At 37.0% G+C, this 24,821-nt stretch overlaps 1 protein-coding gene across 5 annotated transcripts in view; it reads right to left on the bottom strand.

The window, feature by feature from the left end:
• XIRP2 (xin actin binding repeat containing 2) overlaps positions 1–24,821 on the bottom strand; it is a 280,948-nt gene that overhangs the window by 19,673 nt on the left and 236,454 nt on the right. For all 5 annotated transcript variants that reach the window (XM_070241989.1, XM_005601558.4, XM_005601559.4 and 2 more), the window contains 4 exons: positions 23,675–23,812; positions 1,936–2,046; positions 1,472–1,544; positions 402–532 (listed from right to left, as the gene is read on the bottom strand). In XM_070241989.1, coding sequence (XP_070098090.1) covers positions 402–532; positions 1,472–1,544; positions 1,936–2,046; positions 23,675–23,812 — 453 coding nt within the window. The remainder of the gene's footprint in view (positions 1–401; positions 533–1,471; positions 1,545–1,935; positions 2,047–23,674; positions 23,813–24,821) is intronic.

Raw genomic sequence — 24,821 nt, 5'->3', positions numbered from 1 at the left:
TGATTATTTTTCCTCCTTTATTTAATGTGGTATGTGGAGTAATCTGGAGGGAAACAATAAAAGTCTCAAAGTACTTTTGAGGGTTGTTTTGTTTTCCTTCGAATTTTAAAAAGAACAGAGTGAGTATCGGACATTTAGAATTGACTGTGTTACTTTATCTAATGTTAGTTATTAAACTTTAGAGCATACATAATTTTTCTTCCCTAATTTCCTCTAGTGAGAAAAAATTTAACTCTACCACTTTATTTATGTAGAATGATATTCTCCTTATGAAACAGAATGAGCACTGGATCAGAATATTTCTTTGTTGAAAAACCACCTCAAACAGTCAATAATAAAATGCTATACATTTACATCTGGTTTTATTCTTAATATGTTTCTGTGTAGAGATACCGTCTTACCTTAATCTGCTTGGCTGGGGCCACCTCTTTGTCAGAATAAAGGACCTTTTCCTGGGCAGACTTTTCAAATTGCTCTTTTAAAAACTTAGTTGAAACCTTTGGAATCTCTTCATCCTCAGGTGTGTCAATGACTACAGTCAGAAAAGAACACCAGGGATATTATGTAACTAATAAACATGATGTTTAAGAAGAAATTATAATGCTATGGGAAACTTCTCACAATATAAGTAAAAAGATTCAAGGCACAAATGTATACATACGGCACTATTTCATTATGTAAGTTAGTATATGTCAAGAAATATAGGAAGAAAATGGTGGTGGTGATCTCTGGATGAGAAGTCATAAGTGATGGAACTTTTGTTTATTTTAATTGTGTATATTTTCCAAGTTTTCTACAAGTATGTCTTACTTTTATGCTCAGGAAAAATAATAAAAGTTACTAAAAAAAGAAAAGAACAGAAGAAAAGCAAAAGGAAGACCTACTTCCTTAAGCAAAACCAAAATAACAGCTGTAGTCAAGTAGCGTTTGGGTCACAGTTGGCTTAAATCTTCCCTTTTAGCTCTTCAGGACAGCAAAACTTCTCATTCCCCTTTTATAGGCAAGACAGTCTGTTCGCATCTTATGCAAATTAGCACAGATTTGTCTGTAGTCTAATCTCATATCTGTAGGTTGGAGAGCTGGACTTAAAAGTGCTTAAATCTGTTATTAAAAGTAATACAATCCAGATAACATTTCTCTTCTCAGGGAGCTTGATAAATATCAAATTTTATTCTAGGTCCCTGAGGCAAAAAGCAATTCAGAGGTGGCTGGCTTATCACCTTCTAGGCTTTTAGGATGAATACCTCATAGGGTTGATGGGCAATGAACTATTTTTAGAAGCTTATTGCATCTTTTACCACAGACAGAACCTAATTATATACAGAAATACTACCCTGCCCCCTCTGGGACCATGAGTCATAGTTACTAACTTTTCTTAGTGGGAGCGATTGTGCTTTGAAAGTCTTCTGTTCAAACATAGACACGTCAATAGCAGAAAGGTTACTGGGGTCAGATAATACCAGATTCTTACCTGTTTCTTGAACATACTGGTGGAACTGAGAAGCTTGGTTTAGTTCCTCGGTATGCTTTTCAAGATGAGAGACCTGTGTTTAAAGATCATTTTAAATAAATAATTGTTTTTAAGGAGTCAGTTTTTTCAGTATTGCACATCTATTCTTCATTTCACAGTGATTTTCATCTAAGACTTCAGTGCACACTGAGAGATGCGAATTAAACTTCTAGCAGTTATTTTAATGCTTGGGCTCATGCTATAACAGAACTTATATGAATTGACACCTAAAGTGCCCTCATGTTTTTAGAATCCTCATTTTATTTTTCAAAGAATGTCAACTCCAAAGTGGGGAAAGAGACACTGATATGTATTGATATTAAATACATAAATGATAATAAAAGCAATTGGTTACAACAAGGTCAGAATTACAACAACACAGTTCTGGAAACTGTTTGCAAAGGATTGTCTTTCTAAGTAGTTACCATTTCTGTTCCAAGAACATCAATTTTGTGTGCTTTGGAAGCTTCTTGTTCATTTTTTTCCATTCCCTGCTTGCTTCTTGAAATGTCGACCTGGCTGCTACGGGTTACCTCCTGAAAACGAACGAATGAATGAATAAATGAATAGACAATGCCTTAAGAAAAGTCTGGAAATTTTAACATTTTTTATTAATGCAATTTCAGTGACGGAAGCTTCTAAAAAAATTAAGTTTCCTCAGTGCATTCATGGCTGCTATAACGAATGACCTCAAACTTAGTGGCTTAAAACTGCGCAAACTTAACATCTTACTGTTCTGTAGGTTGGAAGCCCTGCCTGGGTCTCCCTGAGTGTTGGCAGTTTCAGAAGATATGCATTCCTTTCTGCAGGCTCTAGGGGAGAATCCAGTCCCTTGCTTTTTGCAGTTCTAGAGGCTGCCCATTGACTTGGCTCATGGCTCCCCTCCTCTATCAAGCTGAGATTTTCTCACACTGCCATCTCTTTGATTCTCTCTTCCCATCCCCTCTTCCACTTTTAGAAACCCTTGTGTGTAGATTGGATCAATCCAGATACTCTAGGATTATCTCGCTGTCTAAAGGTCAGCTGATTAGCAGTAGTATTTCCTGCGATCTTAATTCTGCTTTGCTATGTAACTTAAGTATTCACACATTCTGGGGATTAGGACCTAGACATCTTCAGGAGCCATTATTCTGCCTGCTACTTGTAGTAAGCAACAAATGTTAATGATGCCGTCTTGAATCAATATGAGAAAGATGAACTTCAAAAAGAAAATGGAAATTCTTAATGAACAAGAAATATATTTTTGCTGTTTATAAGCTAAATTTGTGTGTTACAGAAAGACATTTCAGTCTTCAAGCTGGCCATCAAGTTTGATGACGCATCCAGAGTTCAGTTGAAGAATATAACCATGATATATAGCCAGTATAAACAGACCATATTATGCTGGTGTGTGTCTCTCTCTTCACGAACAGGGCTACTTTTGATTTTGGTTAAGTTAGCACAGGTGACCTGGCTGAATTGGAAACTTGAAGCTCCTGTTTACTTTGGTGATCCAACCCTGCTCTTACTACAGAATGCGATCTGACAGAGTAAATGATTGATTAATTGATTGATTGATTGATATGATGAGGCGGTTGGCATAGTGCTAAAAATCTTAACATCAAAAAATAAGGATATGGATAGATGACTCTCTAAGAATACATGTATTTGAATTTGTTTGAAGTTGGAAGTTCACTTTTATCTTTATCTCTACATGACTGAAAAATATTATTTTTGAGATCTGATTTTTAAAAATGTGAGTAGAGGATAGTCAAGTGAGCAAAGGTGCATTATTACTATTAATCAAATAGGAGCACTAAAATTTTTTTTTATGGAGTTAAATAGTTTTAAACTATCAAACTCTAATCCTTTAAACCAAGAATAAGTTTAAAATCCATTCATGAGATCCTGACGTGTGATTTTCTTTTTTGCTAGTGGATTTGTAGTGTGTGGCTCTTTTCCCCCAAGGGCATTTGGTGTACAGGGTTAAAGCTCTAATTAACGAAGTGGCAGTCAGACATTTACTTCGAGATCTGTAGCATGATCTGACCTTATTACACTCTTCTAGAAAGGAAAATTAAGAAAACTAGTTGATACTCTGCCAAAAGTCCTACAGAGAGTTGAAGCCAAAATGTAGTTTACACTTTAAAATGTAGATTCTATTTCATTGGATGTGTTAACTAGATAGGAGTTATCTTTTCACAATATATATATATCAAATCATCACAATATACACTTTAAATATTTTATAATTTTGTCAATTATATTTAAGTAAGGCTGAAAAAAATGTAGATTATATCTCACTATATTGAAGACTAGTGTAATTTTTTCCCCAAGCACAATGGTTTTCTAGCCTGAGTTAATGATCCACATACATCAAATGATATTTAATAAAATGTTTGACACACAGTTTGTGCTAAGGAAAAGCTTAATGAATGAATAACTAAAATAGCAAACTTTGATTAATAAACTAATTTCATTCAACCTTTTAGTTGCCAGAGAACTTCCTAGAAACTGGGGATAGAGCAGTAAACAAAATGTGTACTTTACTTTCTCAAGAGGGAACATCGAAAATAAATAATCCATATTCTTTAAGTTTAAAGATTCATGATTCCATATAATAAGAAGATTTGCATAATCAAGTTTTATTTAAGGCTATCAATAACATTAATCTGGAGGGAACAATAACAATCACTGAAGACTGCAGATAGAAAAACAATGCATAGGCACAAATAACCGCTCTTTGCATGACAGCTGTTTACAACTGTGCAAGTCTTCCCATCAATAGGGACATAATGGGAATATTCTATGGCATTCCTATGACAAACTGAGAAATAGGAAGTACTGATTAAACAGTGAAAGAGCAAAGGACAGCAGGAATCTGACCAATACCAGGGTCCTTCTTGAAGGGCACCATGACCATCACTGTAGAATCATGTGTACCTAGAGGTCCATGTGACAAGCTGTGGCTCAGAGACATGTTTATTTGGCTCACTCAGTGTTTTCAAAGTGTCGAATTAGTTGACACAGAAAAATCAAGACTTCTGCCTGCTTTTGAAAATTTTGAAGATCTGTCAACACTGAGTTCACATTCCAACATGGCAGCGCCTTGCTGGAACAAAGTAGTGGCCAACCTTTTTAGTTGGGGCATGTACTTTTCAGTTGGTCATTGTTCCCCTCACTCACTAATATTTAACACCAGGTTCACATTTTTTAAAAACCTGCCTGGAACCCATAGAAATTTTAGTTTCCGGAACTTGCTATTAATCATCAGGCTGAAAGAATAGGATTAGTGATGTGAATCTGTGTGTTGAGAAAGACAGATGCAAAATATTGGGAGTAGAAAAACAGTAAATAAATGTATTTTTGACACATATTTTAAAAATTATCATTTTCTGGGCAAACACTGGACTTAATGTGTATCTACTTGAATAAGAACAATCCATGCCTTTCATCTCTAAATATATTTTCTTGTCGAAGATGACACAACATAAACAGTACAAGGATACATAAATTTAGTTTAGAGTTGTGAGTTTCTACTTCAGCACTTATGTGCTATTACTAAACAGAGCTGTAATTGCTACACTACTTTGGTATGTTAGTGTCAATGCATCAATTTTACTGCCCCTTGGTTGCTGTAATTTACATAAAATCTATCTTAAAATATTCCAAGATTTTGTTTTCATCACTTACTGTGTTTCATATTTTGCAACTAGTTTAGCTTGGATTTTAAATTTGACTTTCATTCTTCCCAGTTGCTGGTGTCTATAGAGTGTAAGGTTAGGTAAAAAGATGGATCATCATAATGCTCAGGAATAAATCAAATTATACAAGTAAAATGTAACAAAGAATTCTGGCCAGAATGCCATACATAAATTCACACAAAAAAATTCATGAAATTGGTTCTCCAAAATTAAATTCAATATAGATCAGGCTGCAAGAGACAAAATGTGGTTTGGTTCACAGGTAGATTAACCAGAAGTTAAAAGTGGGCGATTAGTCCTAATTCCCTCCTCTGCTAGCTATGTTGTAATCTTGGCTAAGTCATTAAATCACACTTAAACTTTTTTAAAAAACATCTTGTTTATCCATTAAAACAAGAAACACAGGGGGCCGGGATGTGGCCAAGTGGTTAAAGTTCTGCGTACTCTGCTTGGGCGGCCCTGGTTTGTGGGTTCAGATCCTGGGTGCAGACCTGCTTCACTCATCAGCCGTGCTGTGGAGTAGAGGAAGTAGAGGAAGACTGGCATATATGTTAGCCCAGGGCTAATCTTCCTCAAGTTAAAAAAAAAAAAAAGAGGAAGATTGGCAACAGATATTATCTCAGAGCAAATCTTCTTCACCAAAACAAACAAACAAACAAAAAACCCCAAGAAAAACAGATGCTATGTGCTCTAATTTTGGAATCTAAAGTATGAAATTGCGGCACAATTGCAAACAATATCATGATGTTTGCATAACTCACGCCAATCTGATGACAGCTCATATATTGGCCAAATAGATTATAAAAATCTATCCTTGCTATACACTTCTAAGGAGATTTCTCCAGCACAGGAAACAGTTCACATTCTGCTTACGCAACTTGCTATTGTTATTATCATTATAGGAAAAGATATTGTACATTTCTATCAATAAAAATGCAAACTCATTCTAGCACGAGTAAGGAAAGAAAAGGACAGACTTTTTTATGGTGACTCACTGCTGTTGTGACTCTTAGAAGTACACCCAATAGAAAAAAATGTGATGAAAGACTGGCAGAATAGTAAATGACAGCTGCTTCACTAGAGTGGGAAAAAGCTCATGCTCAACGCCAGTAATTCAGCAATTTTACCCATCACTAATCTCATTTTTAATAAAACTAGAAAGGGTTAGGATGCGTTAATGTTATTTGCATCTTTGTCAAACAGACATAAACAATATGAAAAATGTGCTATTTATGTTAGCAAAAATGTCAATGGATTCAAGGTTTGATAGAATAATCAGTTCTTTCTTTTAAATGATGAACATAAAAATTTGTGGTTGAGGGGCCGGCTCCGTGGCCAAGTGGTTAAGTTCGTGCACTCTGCTTTGGCGGCCCAGGGTTTTGCCAGTTTGGATCCTGGGCATGGACATGACACTGCTAGTTAAGCCATGTTGAGGCGGCATCCCACATACCACAACTAGAAGGACCCACAGCTAAAATATACAATTATGTACTGGGGGAATTTGGGGAGAAAAAGCAGAAAAAAAACATTGTGGTTGATATATTGTGTTTGCCTAGATTTGGATATATTCAAATTCAAACATGTTTTCTTTTGCCCTGAGTTTTCTCTCTTGATTTTTCTTTTAATTTACTTTAAAAATTTGTGGTATAAAATTTGACATCCCTAGAGTTGGAGCTTCGAGTTAAGGCTTTTCCATGGTCACTCTACACATTTGAAGTCTTGGCTCAGAAATTATGTTCTCTTTGAAAGTTTTCCCGACTTTTCATACAGAGTTACCTATTCTTGCTTCTTTTTTTGTACTGCCATGCTGCCAGTGCACATCTCTATTATCAGCCTATCACATTTCACAGTCATTATTTGATAATACGACACTTTCCTTCAACTGAATTCATGCATCCTCAAATCTCAACCTTTAGCTTCCTGGTAGACAGCAGATGCCCCCAAAATATCAAGGAGTGAATGCATGGGCAAACAGTCACATTTTTTCCCTAGGAGTGTGAACATTTTATGATTTTATAAAAGTCTAGTTTAAAATTTGAGATTCTAAATTTTTTCCACATAATCTTCTTTTATTCTTTGCTATTTTGGCTGACAGTCTTTGAGACTGAACATTTCGTAATTGGTGGGTGGAGTTACTGAAGCTGATGATTCTAACAATAGCATGTCAATCACTTTACAAACTGTACTCAGAAAAAGGCCTCTTGATAACATTGCAAGTGCTCAGCACATCTATGGAAGAACACGGGGAGTTCTGTGATGCTGTAAAGAGTAGTTGGCATCATCAGACAGAAGAGAAGCCTGTACCAAGAAACCAAAATATACAGAGGCAACAAACGCATGCGCAAAGGTAAAGAACCTTTCCAAATAGGAAAATGTATTTTCAAATAGCCTTTTCATAAAAAGATCTTCCCCGTGGTGCTAGACAAACTAGTTTATATGTTCTTTTTTTAGTGGGTTATTATTTATTGAGTTTATGAATCTGATGTGTCCTCGACTATCATGTAGAAACAGCAGTAGAATGCATTGGGCAGAATTACTATGACATCAAAAAATTGCATTGAGATATTTATGACAATGAAAGACAATACTTTACCTCATTTTAATTTATACAAATGGGGGAAAATATCAAGAGGAAAGAAGACTTAAGGCAATTCCAAGTCCTGATTCTTCGTATAACTCAGTATGCTCAGAAGTGAAGCCTCCAGTCCTACTTGGTTTTCCATAGCAGTCTTGCCTAAAGCTATGAGCAAGTACTAGTTGGATTGTTGGATTGTAAGAGACTGATGATGCAAAACATTTGAAAAAAAATAAAGGCAGCGAATTTTTCCTATGAAATCACTGCATCGCTAAACATGAGTGATCTTATATAGGCTTCACCTATGCATTTATTTATCCAACCAACAGCTATTGAGGACCAAGTATCTCTATAGCATTGTGCTAGGCATTGTCAGTATTATTTTAATGAAAGTTTCTATGATTATATCTTCATCCATCTATCATCTATTTATCTATCTACCTACCTGCCTATCAATCATCTATCTATTTATCTCTATATCCGTGCAATATATAAAAATATCTACACATATACTTGACGGAATAAAAAAGGCTGTTAGTGGGGCTGGCCCCGTGGCCGAGTGGTTAAGTTCGCGCGCTCCGCTGCAGGCGGCCCAGTGTTTCGTCGGTTAATGTCTGCTCGTCAGACCACGCTGAGGCGGCGTCCCACATGCCACAACTAGAGGAACCCACAACGAAGAATACACAACTATGTACCGGGGGGCTTTGGGGAGAAAAAGGAAAAAGTAAAAAAAAAATCTTTATAAAAAAAAAAAAAGGCTGTTAGTTTTGAAATTATCTTGAGAACAGGTTTGTTATCTACACAGATGCATGAGTTATGCAGATTTATTGCATAAATCTCCAAAAGAAGTGTTATTCAATTAATTTCAACTCTTTCTTGACTCAAAACGACTATGCTTTGGTCATATTTAGCTATAAAGAGCAAAACATCATTTTTTAATAAAAATATTTAATTTAAAAATAGAAATATTTGACTTCAAAAAGAAAGGTTTCTGATTAAGCAAAGCCAGTGTTAACTGCTAGAACTCTCACTGTCCTCTTCTTTTCAAAAAGTATTATTTAGAGAGCCTTATCCCAGTGTCCAAAAATGCTGAAGATTCCTAAAAAGAACATATAAAAGAAGGACTCTTATCTGGGCCATCAAACGTATTAGTTATATAAATAACAATATTTATTTGACAAACTAAAAAAGCAGGATCCATAAAAACACTCAATTTGCGGTAAAAGACACTTTCTAGAAGTTTTATGTAGATGTATGGTAAAGACGTATATATGTATACAATATTTCAATCTTAACATAGACATAAAGCATCTTAAAACCAAAGAGTCGCTAGGATATAAATAAACATAAAAGCACAATAAAAGAGGCTAAAACTCAGAATCTCAAGGAGCAGTCAAACTGCAAACAAAAAGCTTGCAAAAAGAATGAAAATATTCTAAAGAAAAAGACAACCGGAGGTAACGTGTATCCTATGTTAATGAATGCAAACTAAAAGAAACAGAGAATTCTACCTCTTCATTACCACCCCTCCCCCACCAATGTCCAATTGATTTATAAGCCTTGCCAGTTCTATCTTTAATTATCTCTTGAGTCAATGTCCTCTTTACCCTAGAACTTCTGACCCAATAAAGCCCTCATGTATTTAATCCGCTATTTCAGTAGTCTCCTAACTTATCTTCTTCCATCTAACGTTGACCCCTCTATATCAATCCTATACAGCCAGAGAAATCTTTCTTAAATGCATGTGTATTCATGTTTAAGTTTTTTCAATGGTTCCTGATTGCATTAGAATAAAGTAAAAATTCTTTAGCATAGTATATCATTTTCTCTATTATCTGGCCTTTGCCTACATCTCCAGCTTCATGCCTCAATTATACCTCACTGTATTCACAAATATATCATGCTATTTTACCTTTTGCATAAGTTGTTCCTTTTGCCTAGAATGCAATTCTATATTCATGAAATTATTTTCGGTTTCAGCTGAAGCATTCTCCACCCTCAGATTTCCTCTTCAACCATCCTTCATCCAGAGTAAGGTTTATCACCTCCTCCTTGTGTCCCAACACACTTCATTTATATTTTCTGTCATAGAATCTACCGTATTGCACTTGTACTTATTTTTCATGTGTCTGTCTCTCTGACAGAGTGAGCTCCTTGAGGGCAAAATAATATCATACTCATCACTGACTCTTTTGTGCCTGACATATGGTGGGTGCTTAATGATTATCCACTGAATAAAAAAAATAAGGCACAGACTCTGGAGTCAGCCTTCCTGAGTTAGGATCACATTTACTCACTTTTTTTGGGCAAGTTACTTAGACCTTCCATGTGTCCATTGCTTGTCAAAAAACAAAAAGGGAGGGGGGTAAATATAGTGCCTATCTCAGAAGGTTATTGTGAGGGGGAAGTAAGTTAATGTATGCGAAAACCTGGCTCATAAGTACTACATTATGGTTTCCTATCTTCACTTCACAAATATCCATTGCACACTTACTTTGTGTCAGCTATTCCCCCAGTAATTCAGGCTGCATAGTAAACAAGGCCAAAAAAAAAAAAAAGGATTGAATGAAGTAGATTGTCTGTGACTATGTCAATGAATCGCACCATTGAATATTGCCAGAAAATTTTCATTAAAGAATTAAGCTCAGAAACTAAAGAAAAGGCAAATTCCAATACTATGGACATTTGTTTTCCACCAGAGAAATAGTGGATTTGGGGGGGGTGTTATTCAAAGAGACATAGGTGAAAAAGAGATAGGTGACTATGCACATTATGACTCTGCCAAATCATTCTGGTGGCTAGGACATGGTAGTCTTCCATAGCGGCGTTGCCAGAGAGTGGCTTTGTGATCACCTATCCAGTTTTTCTTCAGTTCCTCTTTCATGAACTGTTACCTAGTGAACAGTCAGTTCACAGCGATTTAATCTACTATTACACAGTTCTTACCACACTTGGTCTTTCCTGAAAGGTCCTCTTGTATGACTCTCACTTAGACATAAATTGAGAACATTAAGATTTGTAAATTATATATCTTTTTATCAGTCACAGCTTCCAATTTCAAGCCTCAGAGTCTGACTGATTTCAACAGGAAAGGCAATTTGTTAAAGAGACATTGCGTGGCAGAGGTGTGGAGGATATCTCATGGAATCTCCAGGAGTCCGGAGAATAACCCTTGGAGGTCTTGCAGTCAGTAACAGTGCTGGATAATGCCGCAGAACTGTCTGGTGAATGCACCCTTGCAGCTGACACTGGACACCAGACACATTCATTGCCGAAGTCTCTCTTACTATATAACTGATGTGGCTTCCGGAATAGTTTCTTCTTGAAATTGAATGTAGCTAATCTCCTGCCACCAGCCATCACCAAAATTGATTCTGCATAGTCCCTGCTTCCCGTGTCATTTCATTACTTCTTTAGGCAAGCCTGAGTTGGAGGTGTCTGATTGACACAGTCTGGTTCACTGGCCTGCATCCTAGACACCGGCAAGGCTAGGAGAATGAGTGTACGGTATTTGCAGCTTCTCCTAGTGGAGGCTGGTTCTTCCTCAGTGGGTGGTGGAGTGCCTAAGTTAAGAAGGTGGTTCAGATTTAAAAAGAATGAAAAGTGCCCATTACCCCTGCTCGGAGAGTATTCATGAACACTAAGTTCTTCTTAACTAAACGGGAACCAGTTAAAAACACAAGAAAATGAGTACCACTCATTTTTGACAATAGATAACAGTGGAAAACACTATTCATGTCTTATAATGAAACTGATTGGGGTTCATTTCTTGGCAATATTTGTTCCATGTGACATTACAAGCAGATGCAGGAAGACTTTGAGACGGCTACAATTTGCCTGCTAAGAGGATCCTGAAGAGTTCTTGTAATACAAACCTGCCTCCTTTTTTCACTGTCCCTCTGGGTCTTTATGGCCATCAGTCTTGTTCACTGGGAGGAATGACATTTTAACTCCTTATATAAAATCCAAACAAGAAGGGGAAGAGGCACAGTAAAACAGATTTGGCTCTGATATAAGAATTCCAAGACTATCTGGGCAAACAGGGAATTTCATGGTAATTATTAATTGTGACTGCAGATGGATTACTCTGATCATATGGGGTTTCTTCAAAAGAAGATAAAATAGGGGAAAAATAAAAAAGGGTAATTAGCTGCAGTTTCACCGGTGAATATATCTACTAGCAACGTGGGAATGGAAGGAGATTGAAGCAGCAGACAGGCATGTCGGGTTTTGGCTGGAGTTTGTCATCAATTCAAGTGAGAAATCAGGTGAATAAGTCACAGCTAATATCAGTCTCACTTAGAATCCTCATCTGTAATCCGCTGAGACAGAGCAGGGAGTCACTCAGGGAGAGACATAGGAGGGGCTACCACTGACCGAGCGTTGTGTGCGGTAGGAAATGTACAAGGCCCTTTACACTGCTTTAACATCTAATTCTTTAAAATTCTACCGTCCTTGAATTCTACATGTTGATTATATGTGAACTTAATTAGTAAAAGGAGGTAAAGGAAAAATGCTATGCAAGATTTAAAAAATACCAAACATATACTGTGAATATATTGTATCAAGTAGAATTCCATCACTCAGCTATTTTGAACCAAAATGCATATTTTTAACACCTAAATGCAATAAGTGATGTATTTGACATGCATTTATGATGTACTTAGAGTCTGTTTAAAGTAGGGACAAGAAAGAAAGAGAGCCATTATCCTCAAGCAGCTAAATATGCTGAAGAACTACACAGTTCTGAAATGCCTTTCAAGAACCCCAAAATTAATAGTCATGTGTGGCAATTTTTATTGTGTATTAATTCTTAAAAAGTCACTGGGTCTTTCAAAATAATATCATTTTCACAACTGTATCAGGTAACTATACATTTTGCTTTCTTCCTTTCAGCGTTGGTGATTCAGTGAAACACCTTTTCTAGCAATATAATATTGTCATCAAGTACAAAGATTCAACAAATATAAAAATCAATGTCATAAGTTAGAGATGTCTCAAAATTGAAAACACACAGAGGACAGAGAGGGATAAAGAACAAGCACAAGAAAAGGCTGTTAGAAGAAGGTGTAATCTTTCCCCATGTTCTGTGATGTTGAGATTTGCATAGAAGCTGGAAAAAATGAAGAATTTCCCAAACATATCTCTGCAATAGCATGGTGCTAAGGACAGGATATTTTCATGTCTCTTCCTTTTCTTAGGCCTTGTGTTTTTCCAGTTTTTTTTAGCATGATAATTCGTTTGTAATTATGCAAACTAATAAATAAATGCATATCTGAAAGAATAGACAAGCTTGACTCAATCCAATCATTTTCAAAAACCCATGAGGATGGGTTTATTTTAAGAAATACCAGACCCAGAAGAAGCAGAAAGAGCTAATAATATCTTCTTATGTCAAGTGTTTACAGAAACACCCATTTTCATAAAAGTAACTAGATGGAAAAAACATTTTGCCATTTCTGCTAAGTTCTACAAGCATAATGATTCTGTAATGTTAATGGTTTCTTTTGTTATAATTTTCCTTGCTCTTCACAAAGTAGCAAAATCTAAGTTAAAATTCTGTAGCTTGCCATTACATTATAACAAATTAAAAATAAAGTAAATTAAATTAGTATATTATAACATGTTGCACATGTTATACATATATGTATGTATTATACACGTTATAACATATTGAGAATTCTGTTGAGTAATTATACAAAGTGCACATTTGTATTTATAAACTAATACCAGACTTCAGATTGAAAACGGGGCCACACAAATGTCTTCTTCTTCCCAACTTGCCCTAAATGTCTACTCCTTCCAGTAAAAGAAGGTATAGAATTCCATTTTGTCAACATGTCTGTGTTTTACATCTTTATCAACATCAAACAGTTTCTGAGGTCACCTATTCAAGAACCAAGAACATGAAACTGTGCTGTGATTTTGTGTCTTTGTGGAAAGGGTCCAGGTGACACTCTTTCAACAACTCCAGGCCCTGTGATAAGAGCAATACCGCTCCTTTTTTCCTACTGGAATCCTAATTCATTTTACTTTAAAGCAGTGAAGGGTATATCTGTAAGTGCACTTGTCTCCTGTAAATGAAATTGAAAATGGGTTCCATAAGAACAAATAGAAACAGAAACAGAAAACCCACAATACCATTAAGAAGAAGAGAAGATGTGGTAGTGGTGCTGCCGTAATTGGGGTAAACGTTGCTTCTACAAATTCTATTTTGGAGAATGAGTAAGATGAATTGTAGAAAAAAAAGCAACCAATTCAGGATTTTTTGAAAGCGTCGAATCTGTGCTTGTAACTCAGTCTTACTTATGAGTATTTGTACTATCCACTGAGACCCAAATGCATGAGAAACAGTGCCAGGGCACCGTTCATATGGTAATATTTCTAAACCCCCAGGCCACCGGGCAGATTAGTTCATTTCATTATTTTCAGCACAGTAAAGGAACCCAGGCTGAACGCATGCACTGGATGCACTGCACCGTTTCCCCAAGAAGACAGAGTTTCCACAGGAGACCAAGGCTAACATTTTGCCCATGTCTTCACTATGGGGTTGGAATGAATTTCCCTTTATAATGATACACTGGGATGGCCTGCAGTGCTGCCACAGAGAAGGGAGGAGTGAATCCCTCTACGCACTAGAAGGAGAACTCATATACCAACAGATTCTGCAGACAGGAGCTGAAATTGGAAGTTGCAAAGGGACTGTGACTAAGACTTCATGGGCACGCCTCAGGAGATAGCCAGCAATTACCATCAGCTTCATCTGGGGTAGAGGCATCTAGGGACAGCAGAGTTTGAAAATTGTAGTGTGTGGCTCTAAAGTAATGTGATTGATGTCAGTAGAACATAGAAGGCAGTCTTCTTGTCCTTTATGGGCACCCTGTAACCCAGGGGGAGACCACACATTGGTTTAACTTTGTAAAGAGCCAAATGACTATGAGCATGTTTGCTGAATTATTTAATAAGACTTATGACTACATAATTAAGTCCTGTGTCTTTCAGAAAATAATATCTGTATGGAAATATCAAAGGTACAAGCTCGAGAGACATTGGGTGTACAGATTAGATAGTCCAATGAAATTAAAGTTTTTTATTGAAAAATTCCAATAATTAATAAGTTAAATTTCAGTTTTAATTAATTATAGGTGTATCAGTGTGACCTAAGCTAACAAATTCATTAATGTTTTAAATTTTTTTTATTCTAATTGGTTTTATCTTGACATTTTGATGTATCTTTCTTTAGTTCATTTATATCATTCTATTATTTAGTTTATTTTTAATATTTGAATTTATCTTTGTATATGCAAAAATAACACTATTTCAATACTGTCCGCCATTACCAAAGGAATTAAGTGGGTTTGGGGCAACTAGTACCTCGGTTGTTTGGCTGACTGACATTTTATTCGTGATGATTTGTTGAAGCCCTTCCTTTCTCTTTCCTCCACAGTCCCTTGTTCTATTCTTTGACTGCTGTAGGCATCTCGAGAGAAATGCCAAATAAACAGAAGGGTCTTGCTCTCAGAGTAAAGAAGAATGTGGTGGGCAGAGGAGAAGCCTCAGATGAGAAACTACGAAGAGAGTGGTCACCTCTGGGATAACAAATCCTGGCTCGGGTTTGCACTGTCCTGGTCATTGCTGCACATTAGAATCACCTGGAGAGGGGCCAGCCCCATGGTGCAGCGGTTAAATGTGCACGTTCCCCTTTGGTGGCCTGGGGTTCGCCGGTTCTAATCCCAGGTGTGGACATGGCCCTGCTTGGCAAGCCATGCTGTGGTAGGCGTCCCACATATAAAGTAGAGGAAGATGGGCATGGATGATAGCTCAGGGCCAGTCTTCCTGAGCAAAAAGAGGAGGATTGGTAGCAGATGGTAGCTCAGGGCTAATCTTCCTCAAAAAAAAAAAAAAAAGGATCACCTGGAGACTATAAGTTCCCTGATCCCTGATCACACGCCAGAACAATTAGATCAGAATGACCTGGACTGTCTGGGGAGTTCCAGTGTACTATAAGAGTTGAGGAACCCCTCACTGAGAGCCTAGATGACTGAGGTGACCAGAGCCCCCATGGAGATTCCATGTCCCAGCCTAACAGGGAGAGTGATTTGATTCTAAATCTTTATCCAGACAGAGAAGAGGTAGGCAGTGATGTGTCAGGGGCTCTGAAAAGATGTCCTGCATCAGGTCCAGAGTGATGTAGAAACCAGAAGAGAGAGGATTCATTGAAACCCACCACCACTACCTTCCTGTCCCCCAAACCAGGGAAGCCTGAGTAGAGGCAGATCGTAGGGGCTTCATAAGGAGTGTGGGGTGCATTTCTAGACAGATCAGGCCCACGCAGCCCTTCTTGGAAGCAGGGGAAGAATTAGTGGTTTGTTGGGGCTTGTGGAGAAAGCCTCTCTTTCTTTCATCCTGAGAAATACAAGTTCTCATGGAATTTAGTTTGTGTTTGCTTTTGTTTTCCTCATAGCTGACGCAAACAGTACTAAATGCAGTTAATTTACTTCACAACTTGAGCAAGAAATTTTTCACAAAATATAATTTTTTTCGATCCGATTTCTACTGAAAAACGTATGGGAGTCTGCCATGACCCACAGAGCTCTAGAAAGGTAGGCATGGATAGGAAGAGAGGAGACACAGGCAGACAGAGATTTGCAGGAGGTCATCAGCTGCAAAGTGGCAAAGCAGCTGTGGCCAGGACACAGGTGGGAAAAGCAGTAATGACTGAGCAATCATGAGCATAACAGAGATAGCTTTGAATGCAAGAGTAGAGGAAAAAGAGTCAATTCATGAAATATGCATCTACAAACCCACAAGTGGATCAGAGCTTGCATTTCCACCTCTTGCTGAATTGGAAGGAAAACTGAGTTACCAGCGGAGAGCCAAGCTGAATTTGCTGCAGGGCATGGTCAGGAGCTGGGATGTTTTCATTAACAGATACCTCCAGTCAACTGAATTTTGCATAATCCAGTTTGTGCAGGTCTGGCTGCATGTGGATTATAGACCATAATTGGTTGAGGCCATTGTTTTATTGTTTGATTTATTTAGCAAACCCTTGATCTTCTGATTCTGAATCAGCATTCAAAAGTTAATCTTATTGTGCTCTTTACATCACCAAAGTCCACTCGGCCACAGATGCTGAGAAAGAGTTGTAGAGGATAACGAGCTTAAAGGGTCTGGATTTGGAAGAGAAAAGCAGTGAAAGTTCATTGTTTGAACTTCACCTGTTAAGTTGTCTGCCTATTAGCCTCACTCGTGAGCCTCTGGAGGACATGGCACATCATTTCTGGTCTGTGTTTCCCTGAGACCATGCTGGCATCCAGCATGCACTGAGCCCCTACAGTGATCGCTAGGCCCATGGAATGTTCTTGTGTATTCCCTGGCCTGTCTGGAGAAAGGTTGGGCTGATTCCCTGGCCTGTGTCAAAGGAAAAGAAACAGTTCTCTGGCAAATAGGAGCCCTCATTTCTTAGTATTTGTACATATGAGCATTGTAAGTTGAAAAAACCCTTGCTATATTTTATTAAGCCAATTGTAGGAATATATTTATCTTCATTGTTTCAATTGCATGAACCAGAAAACATCATGAGGTTGTTTCTACCTCTTACAGATACTTTTCTTTCTCTTTCATACATCAGCTAAAACATGTTAAGAAACCACAGCACTTGTAGAAATGGGAAAAAAATCAACCCTCTCAACTTTCCCTGTTTTCCTCATTTATTCAGGCAATGTAGCTTTTTCTCTCCTGCCTGATTCAATTTATTTATTAATTATATTATTTTCCTCTCAGTACATTTTGTCACAATACTGAATAAAGCAGTCTTCAAAAGCAAATGCTATGTTATTCATTTGCTCCCACTTACAAAACAAACTTTTATCATTAGTGGCATCCCAGGGCTGCAACGTACCCGCCCAACATACGTTTTGTACCTATTCCTGTCCTCAGCCTTCTGAGAGGTCCCCTCATCTTGTCACCTCCTTGAATTGGGTTTAAGCACTTTTTCCTCAAAAGAAGATATGCTATTATGAGTTTTTAATTATATGCTAAAGTTGCTGAGTTCTCCAGAGCAACATGAGCCCAAAGCATGTACAGGGATGTTCATTTTAAACAAATCTTTACCTACCTAATGAGCTCCTGGGAGATGCTTCTCTCTCCCAGGGCCAAAGAACCAAAAAAAGCTAAGGTATGAGGCACAGAACAATGTCATCCTTCTTTGTCAGTTTACACATACATAAGATGTTTATGAATCATATTGCACATTGAGAATAATTGCCACTTGATTATATGCTCTCTTGGCTTTAGTGGCAATACTACTAATGGTAATGTCTGGCGTTGATTGAACAATGAATATATGCTAGGCATTACAGTAAGAGTTTTACATGGATCATCTCATTTTATTCTTAAAGCACACCTGTTACTTCATCCTCATTTTACAGAAGACATCAGGCGGCTAACTAAAGGGATTATAAACCAGACCGTCTGACTTTGGAGCTGGCAGGCCTAACCAGACCTCTAAACTGTCTCATTTTGAGGGGGGTTACCTTAAGTTATAAGAATCATTTTAAAATAGTACACACAATTAAACTACAATTCAAGACACACTTTTGGTCACAACCTTGTGTGTCGATAGACATCTAGGTTAGGTTGGGGCTGTTAACAGCAAGCCATGACCTTGAAACATTGTGTAATAGAAAGCTAAAGGTAGGTTTAAAGCACTTATATGAGAAATGCTTTGCAATGTGGACATTTAGCTGATAAAAATATGTTTAGTTTGCTAGAAAATAATTGTGGGTCACCTTTAAAGAGCCTAAAACACACAGATGTCAGATTATATCTGTCACAAGCTGTTAGAAATGTTTTCTATCAACCAAAAATTGTCCGAGGATTGTTCCAAATCCACACAATCTTACAGAGTGCTAATGTTTACACTAGGATTTTTGCAATGGCAGATGTATGCAGAAAGATACATACTGTCTTGCAGCTCCCTACTGGTCCACATCAGAGTTGGCAGCAGGGAGTGAAGGTCGGGAATACTTGAGACTCTTGACATGGATTCAGTGCAGCCATTTTCAAATAAAAGCAATTACCTAAGCGCTGTATTGCACCGATGATTTCCAAAATTTTTAGAGCTGCATCTGCTCTTCCCTACTTAAGCCACTCAAAAAGAAAAAAAATAAGCAACTCCAGTAAAGAAGAGGCTTCCAGGACTTCACAATAACACAAAAAGAGCTACTCAGTACTGCGTAAATATGGGAGAAAGAAAACGAAGAAGAAATTCATATGAGAAGATGAAACTCAAACCTTGAGTGTGAGACTATGGCACAAAGAAGGAACATCTTAGACTGCTAATGGGGCTGAGCTTTATGTTTGGGGAGGGTGAGAATGTGCTAAAATGAGGTTGTGGTGACACTGCACAACTTTATAAATATACTAAAAATCCATTGACTTGTACACTTAGGAAGGGCTACTTTCATGGTATGCAAATTATATCTCAATAATTGTTAACAAAGAAAAAGGAACAAAAAGAGGAAGAAAGTCTTAGAAATAAACAAACAAACACCCAGAAACCACAGAATGGGAAAGTTTAAATGAACTCAGAAAAGAGCCAATGGCAGTTCCCCGCCAATGACCCATTTATTCTAATATCTGCTCCAGCATACTTCAAGACACACTTTTAAGGATGAGGGGATGGATTATTCAGACCATTCTTCCCAACTGGAGCCTGTTGTAGTGAGTGGATTGCAAACGTCCCTCTTAAGTGGTCCTTTCCATTCTCACATTAAGGACATACTGATTTTCACTGGTATAGAACGCTGAGAACTTAATCCTAAAACAAAATCAGAAGCAATGCTGATGTGATATTTCTACCCTGAATAGCAACAGGAGGCATGTCAAGTGGCTTATAATCCCTTAAGGAGGGTTCGATTTCATTCATCTCTACTCGAATCAGTCATGGCTGTTTTGAAAAGCAGAATCTAAGTGGGCAGTGCTAAAAAGGGTTAGCACTACCAGAGCCACCTAATAAAGTTTCCCCAACACATTGTTCTAAGAAGCCGAACTCTTGCCCCTCTCTTCCCTCTCCCAGGGCCCTGATTATCCAGAGTGACTCTTTTTTCGAATTTACATAAGGATATTCACAGGCTAGCAGTGATGCTGCTGTTAAACAGGCAGAACCATCAAGTATGACAAGCGTAGAATATATAAATAGGACATCATCCCTTTTAAAATTTCTGGTATAAATGAATGTTCCTGTATTTTATACCTCCTTTCTTCTATTTAAGAACCTCTAGTTCAATAGGTATAAAATAGTCTGATCAATCGCAAACAGAAGGGATAGCTTAATTTTCAAAATTTGTTTAGCTCCATTGCTGATCTCCCAGACAAACTGTTACCAAATAGTCAGCTAATTACCCCAAAACATCTGACTTCAATACATTACGAAGGAAAGAGGCAGATTGGACTTAATTATTACACCTTATGAAATTATTACTAATTGTGACATTAAATATTGTCAGAGATCCAAAATAAATGTTCTTTCTTTTACCTCTAACTAAACTTGATTTCCCAATTGATATTAATTTCTCTAAATTAATTAATTTAAATATTAATTTTCATATGTCAACAAAATAAATATTTTTGGGCCAGAGGCAGACTTAGCAGAGACATAAATCTCAAGTACTTTCAACAAGCAAAGAGACTGAAAACACTCTCAGAGCTGACAACAGTTTGGGTAAGAGAATTAACTGTCCATCTCTACTTGTAAACGTCTTGTCCTCCTCAATCCTTGCTGATGAGAGAAGCGATATTTAGAATGTATTTAGATAGCTTTGAAAGTTTAAATGAATATCTAAGACGTGACTTTTCCACATTTTCCTCTCTATAATCAAATTTGACATGTATCTGAAATTTCCAATAAGGATTATAAATTAGTCATTTAATTTTCTAAAGTGCAGATGATTTCTTCTTTCATTTTCCCACAGACTTCTAAATACAGTTCTATAAATTTTATTTACTAGTTTATTCTTCCATATGTTTCCTTTATATTTTATTTATATCGCATTGCATGATGACTTAGATTTAGTCATTCCGCATGGAATTATGGGGCATTATTAGCATGTCTATAGGTAGATAATAAAACAAGTTCAGAGAGGTCACTACAGGCCCAGAGTCATGCAGATATTCAGACTTCTAGTGGGTGGTTTTTGATTACTCTCACATTAGTATTTTTTGTCCTTAGAGCAGAGACTGAAGCTTATAATAATAAAGTACACTTGCAAGCAGTTTATAGATAGACACTTTTTTTGTTCATTTGCTTGGTTTGGTTGGTTGCTTTTGTTTTTACCAAGTATTCATTTATTCTTTGTTGATAACCATATCCTGAGAACTTCCCCTTAGGTAAACAGGTCCAGAGGCCTCAGGCGATCAGCATCCTCTGGCCACAGCAATTACTTCTAGGAGGAGCATATGTGTTCCATTTAGAGCCAATTAGGTGCATAAGGATTTTTTCCCAGGACTTCTGGAAAAAACATTCATACTCTTTGTCTGCAACTTTTTTACTACTATCTGGGGCAAATCTGAATGAGAATGGGGCCAGCCTGGAGGAAAGGAGGCTGAGAAGTAAAAAAGAAGGAATATGATCAAAGGGATACTTAATTATTTTTTTAACAATCATTTGTGTAGTGCTTACAATGGGCCAGGCACAGTCTTAAGCACTTTACATAAACAACTCGTTTAATTCTCTTAACAAATCTAAGAAGTGGATGCTATTCTAATCTTGACTTTATAACCAAGGAAACTGAGGCACAGAGAAGTTGAGAAACTTGCCTAACATCATACAGCTGATAAGTGAAAGAGCAGGGATTTGGACCCAAGTGATCTGGCTTCAATTTCTGTGCTCTTGGCCGCTATCCTAAACATACTTTGAGCCCTTGTATCAATGGTGAAGTAATACATATTTAACAGTGGGTACTGGAAAGAAGGAAGGAAGGGAGGGAAGAAGGGATGAAGGGAGGAGGGAAAGAAGGAAGGAAGGAAGGGAGAAATGAAGGAAGGACGGAAAGAAAATCCCTGGCATAAATATTCTTGCTATAGCTGATTTCAAGCTATTAACACAATGTCATCTAGTTTGCAAAATTACTAAAAATTTAATAATTGGAGAGTTGGTACAAGCACAGCTGCTCTAAGTACACCACTGGAACTTCCATCAAACCTCCCTTCCGCAAGAATGCATTTTTGTGAATTTATAATGTTCCTTTTTGTTTAAGCCACTTTTGGCTGGGTTTTGTCTTTTGCAATATTAACTAGTCATAACTGATACCAAGTTTCATGGATAAGGAAATATTTTCACAGAAATTGCTCTGTTATATTAGATCTTTACAATAACCTCCTGGGATAGAAAAATCACTCATCAGGTTCCCCATTCTAACACATTAGAAACTGAGGCTTCAGGGAGTTATGAATTTGGTCCATGTAATACTGGCCAAACAACTTGCCAGACCCAATGCAAAATGAAAATGTGGGGTCCCCTGTTCAAAATTATTAAGAATTTCAAGACGATGACAACAGAGCATGAAACCAAGTACAAGGCCTTCTGAGCATGGAACCCTGTGCAATTGCCCAAGCCATACACTCGTGAAGGTGTCCCTGGGTCTATGTTACTCAGCTCTGTAAGTGGCAGAGGTGGCCTGTGAACTCAGATCTACGATTTTCATACCCCTTACACTCTATCACACTGCTTTCCTGTAAAATAAAGGATCTGCAAATACGTTACCTATACCTCTATGTGAAATTTTTTATTTAAATTATTAATAGTAAGTATTTCATGTTGTTGACCGATTTCAAGGAAACACACAATGTTGCAACAGTGATATATTAGATCACAAGTGTATCCAATCTTAATTTCTTGTTTACATTATGTTTCCTTTAGGCAAAATTAAAAGAAATTTTAACATAAATTTATTGAGGTACCTATATTGCACATTTTTTACTTTTCAGACAAAAAGCCAGAAAAAGGAAACAAATACTATTTCACACACCAGATTTTTAATTATTCTATCTGATATACTCCTCCCCCAACAATACGCACCCAATTGCCTTATTTTTTTAAAACTTAGGCATCTCTAAATATCCTAGGGATTTTTCTAAAAAAAACAATCTCTCTTTTCTCTTCCACTACAAAATTTCAGAAATACTCTAGTTACTTTCTTTCTCATGGAAAACCTGGGCCTAAGTACAGCCGTTTACAGTGCAATTACTATTTTTCAAAGTGCCGGACTCAGTCTGATGAGTTTTATTACTTAGATTCTCGCATTTAAATATCATTATATCCCATGACAATGCTTGGTGATATATGATAACGGAGTAATGAAATGAGAAAAAAATCTTTTATATAAGAAAAGATTTAGAAGTTGTGTTACGCAGTTTTGTGTAACATCTGGGTTCTCCTACTCAACTTTTGATGATTTCAAAGAAAACAGAAAACATACCACAATAAACAGCCAAATAATGCTTCAAATTTAATCTATGCAAACAACCAGCAGATACTTTATCATGAATTATAACATAGAAGCAGAGGCTCAATATCAACATTGTTCTCAACGTTTCTATTTACCTGTTGACTAACCCAGGCTATTTAATTTTCATTTATGTTTGAAACATTAGAAGCTGAGAGGAAAGCTATTCCAGCATGGTTCCCTAGAAATGCGGCAAAATGCTCCAAGTGAGTAAAACAATACATTGGTATGCTTTAAACATGATTTTCTAAAAGGTTTGAAATTACGATTTTTGTTAATGAGTAATGAAAATAAATATACCACCAAAGAGGGCAGGTGTGTGTGTTTTACACTGGCATTTCAACTCATACATGAGCATTTCAACTACACACAACGTATCCGTTACCTGTAGTAGCATTACCTGCTCAGATCTGTTCTGGTGCTGGTATTGGTACTGAGAAAAGGTATTACAGGAAGAAGCAATTTTGTCCTTCTCAAACTGTTTCCTCACTCTGGCCAAACCACCAGGCACCGTGCACATTTCTGACTCCTCCATCATCTAAGACAATTTAAGAAAAAGGAAAATTCAGCTTTACATTTACTCAGGTTGGAATTCTCAAACTATTTTTTTAAATAGTTGACAATTATCAATCGGTGGCATATGAAAAAGATATTAATATACGCAATTATCTCAGTAGACCCTTACAGAAAATCTTGATAAAAATAATCACTCCATGTTGTTTTCTCATTTATTAATCTTTTGATATAATGTCAGAAAGATCTTCAAAATAGTGAGTTAATTCTCCTTATCTCAGATAGATTTTGATGCCTAGAGATTAGACCTATTATTAGAATATATTTTTCAAATAATAAAAAGACTACTGGAAATTAGAACAATTGATTCAATTTTAACATAAAATGAGGTTATCATTGAAATCCCAAATGCCTCTATAGGCAACACATTATTAAGAATATCACAAACATTCGACTCATTCCAAAATGTATTTATATCATTAGGGATAAACAAAATTGCCTTGGAGTATCTCTTATACAAAATTATTAACATCAGTAGTAATAACAACTACTTAATACAAAATGCTGGGTGGTTTTCTCTATATTTACATATATTTTGTCATTTGATGCTTCTCTGAATCCTGTGAAATATGGACACCTATTATCCTCATTTTAAAATGAGGAAATCCAGGTTTGGGGAAGTAAGGCAGGTGGTTAAGTTCTCACAGCTGGGGTGTGAGTGTAAGAGCTGGAATCTGAATGATATCTGTCTGTCTTAATCACAGCTGTCTTTCTTAATCACTAGCCTTAAAAAACAGGCAGAAAAACAGTAAATCCCAGATTGGCATACCCCAGGACTCAGCTCTTAGCTTCAGGGTGAGAATCGGGGGGATTTAAGTTTAGAAAGCGTCTATTCTATCACTGGCAGTTTACAGATGAGCAAGTCTATTTGAGTTGGTACCACTTGGAGCAACTTGAACAACATTGCGGAGTCTTTTCACATCTGACGCCCCTGTGGGAAGCACCGTAACTCAGGGGCTTTGGTTTTGATGATT

The sequence above is a fragment of the Equus caballus genome, chromosome 18, assembly GCF_041296265.1.
Source record: "Equus caballus isolate H_3958 breed thoroughbred chromosome 18, TB-T2T, whole genome shotgun sequence".
Taxonomy (NCBI): domain Eukaryota; kingdom Metazoa; phylum Chordata; class Mammalia; order Perissodactyla; family Equidae; genus Equus; species Equus caballus.
Note: the sequence above shows the minus strand (reverse complement) of the source record. Positions and strands in the feature narration are given on the sequence as shown.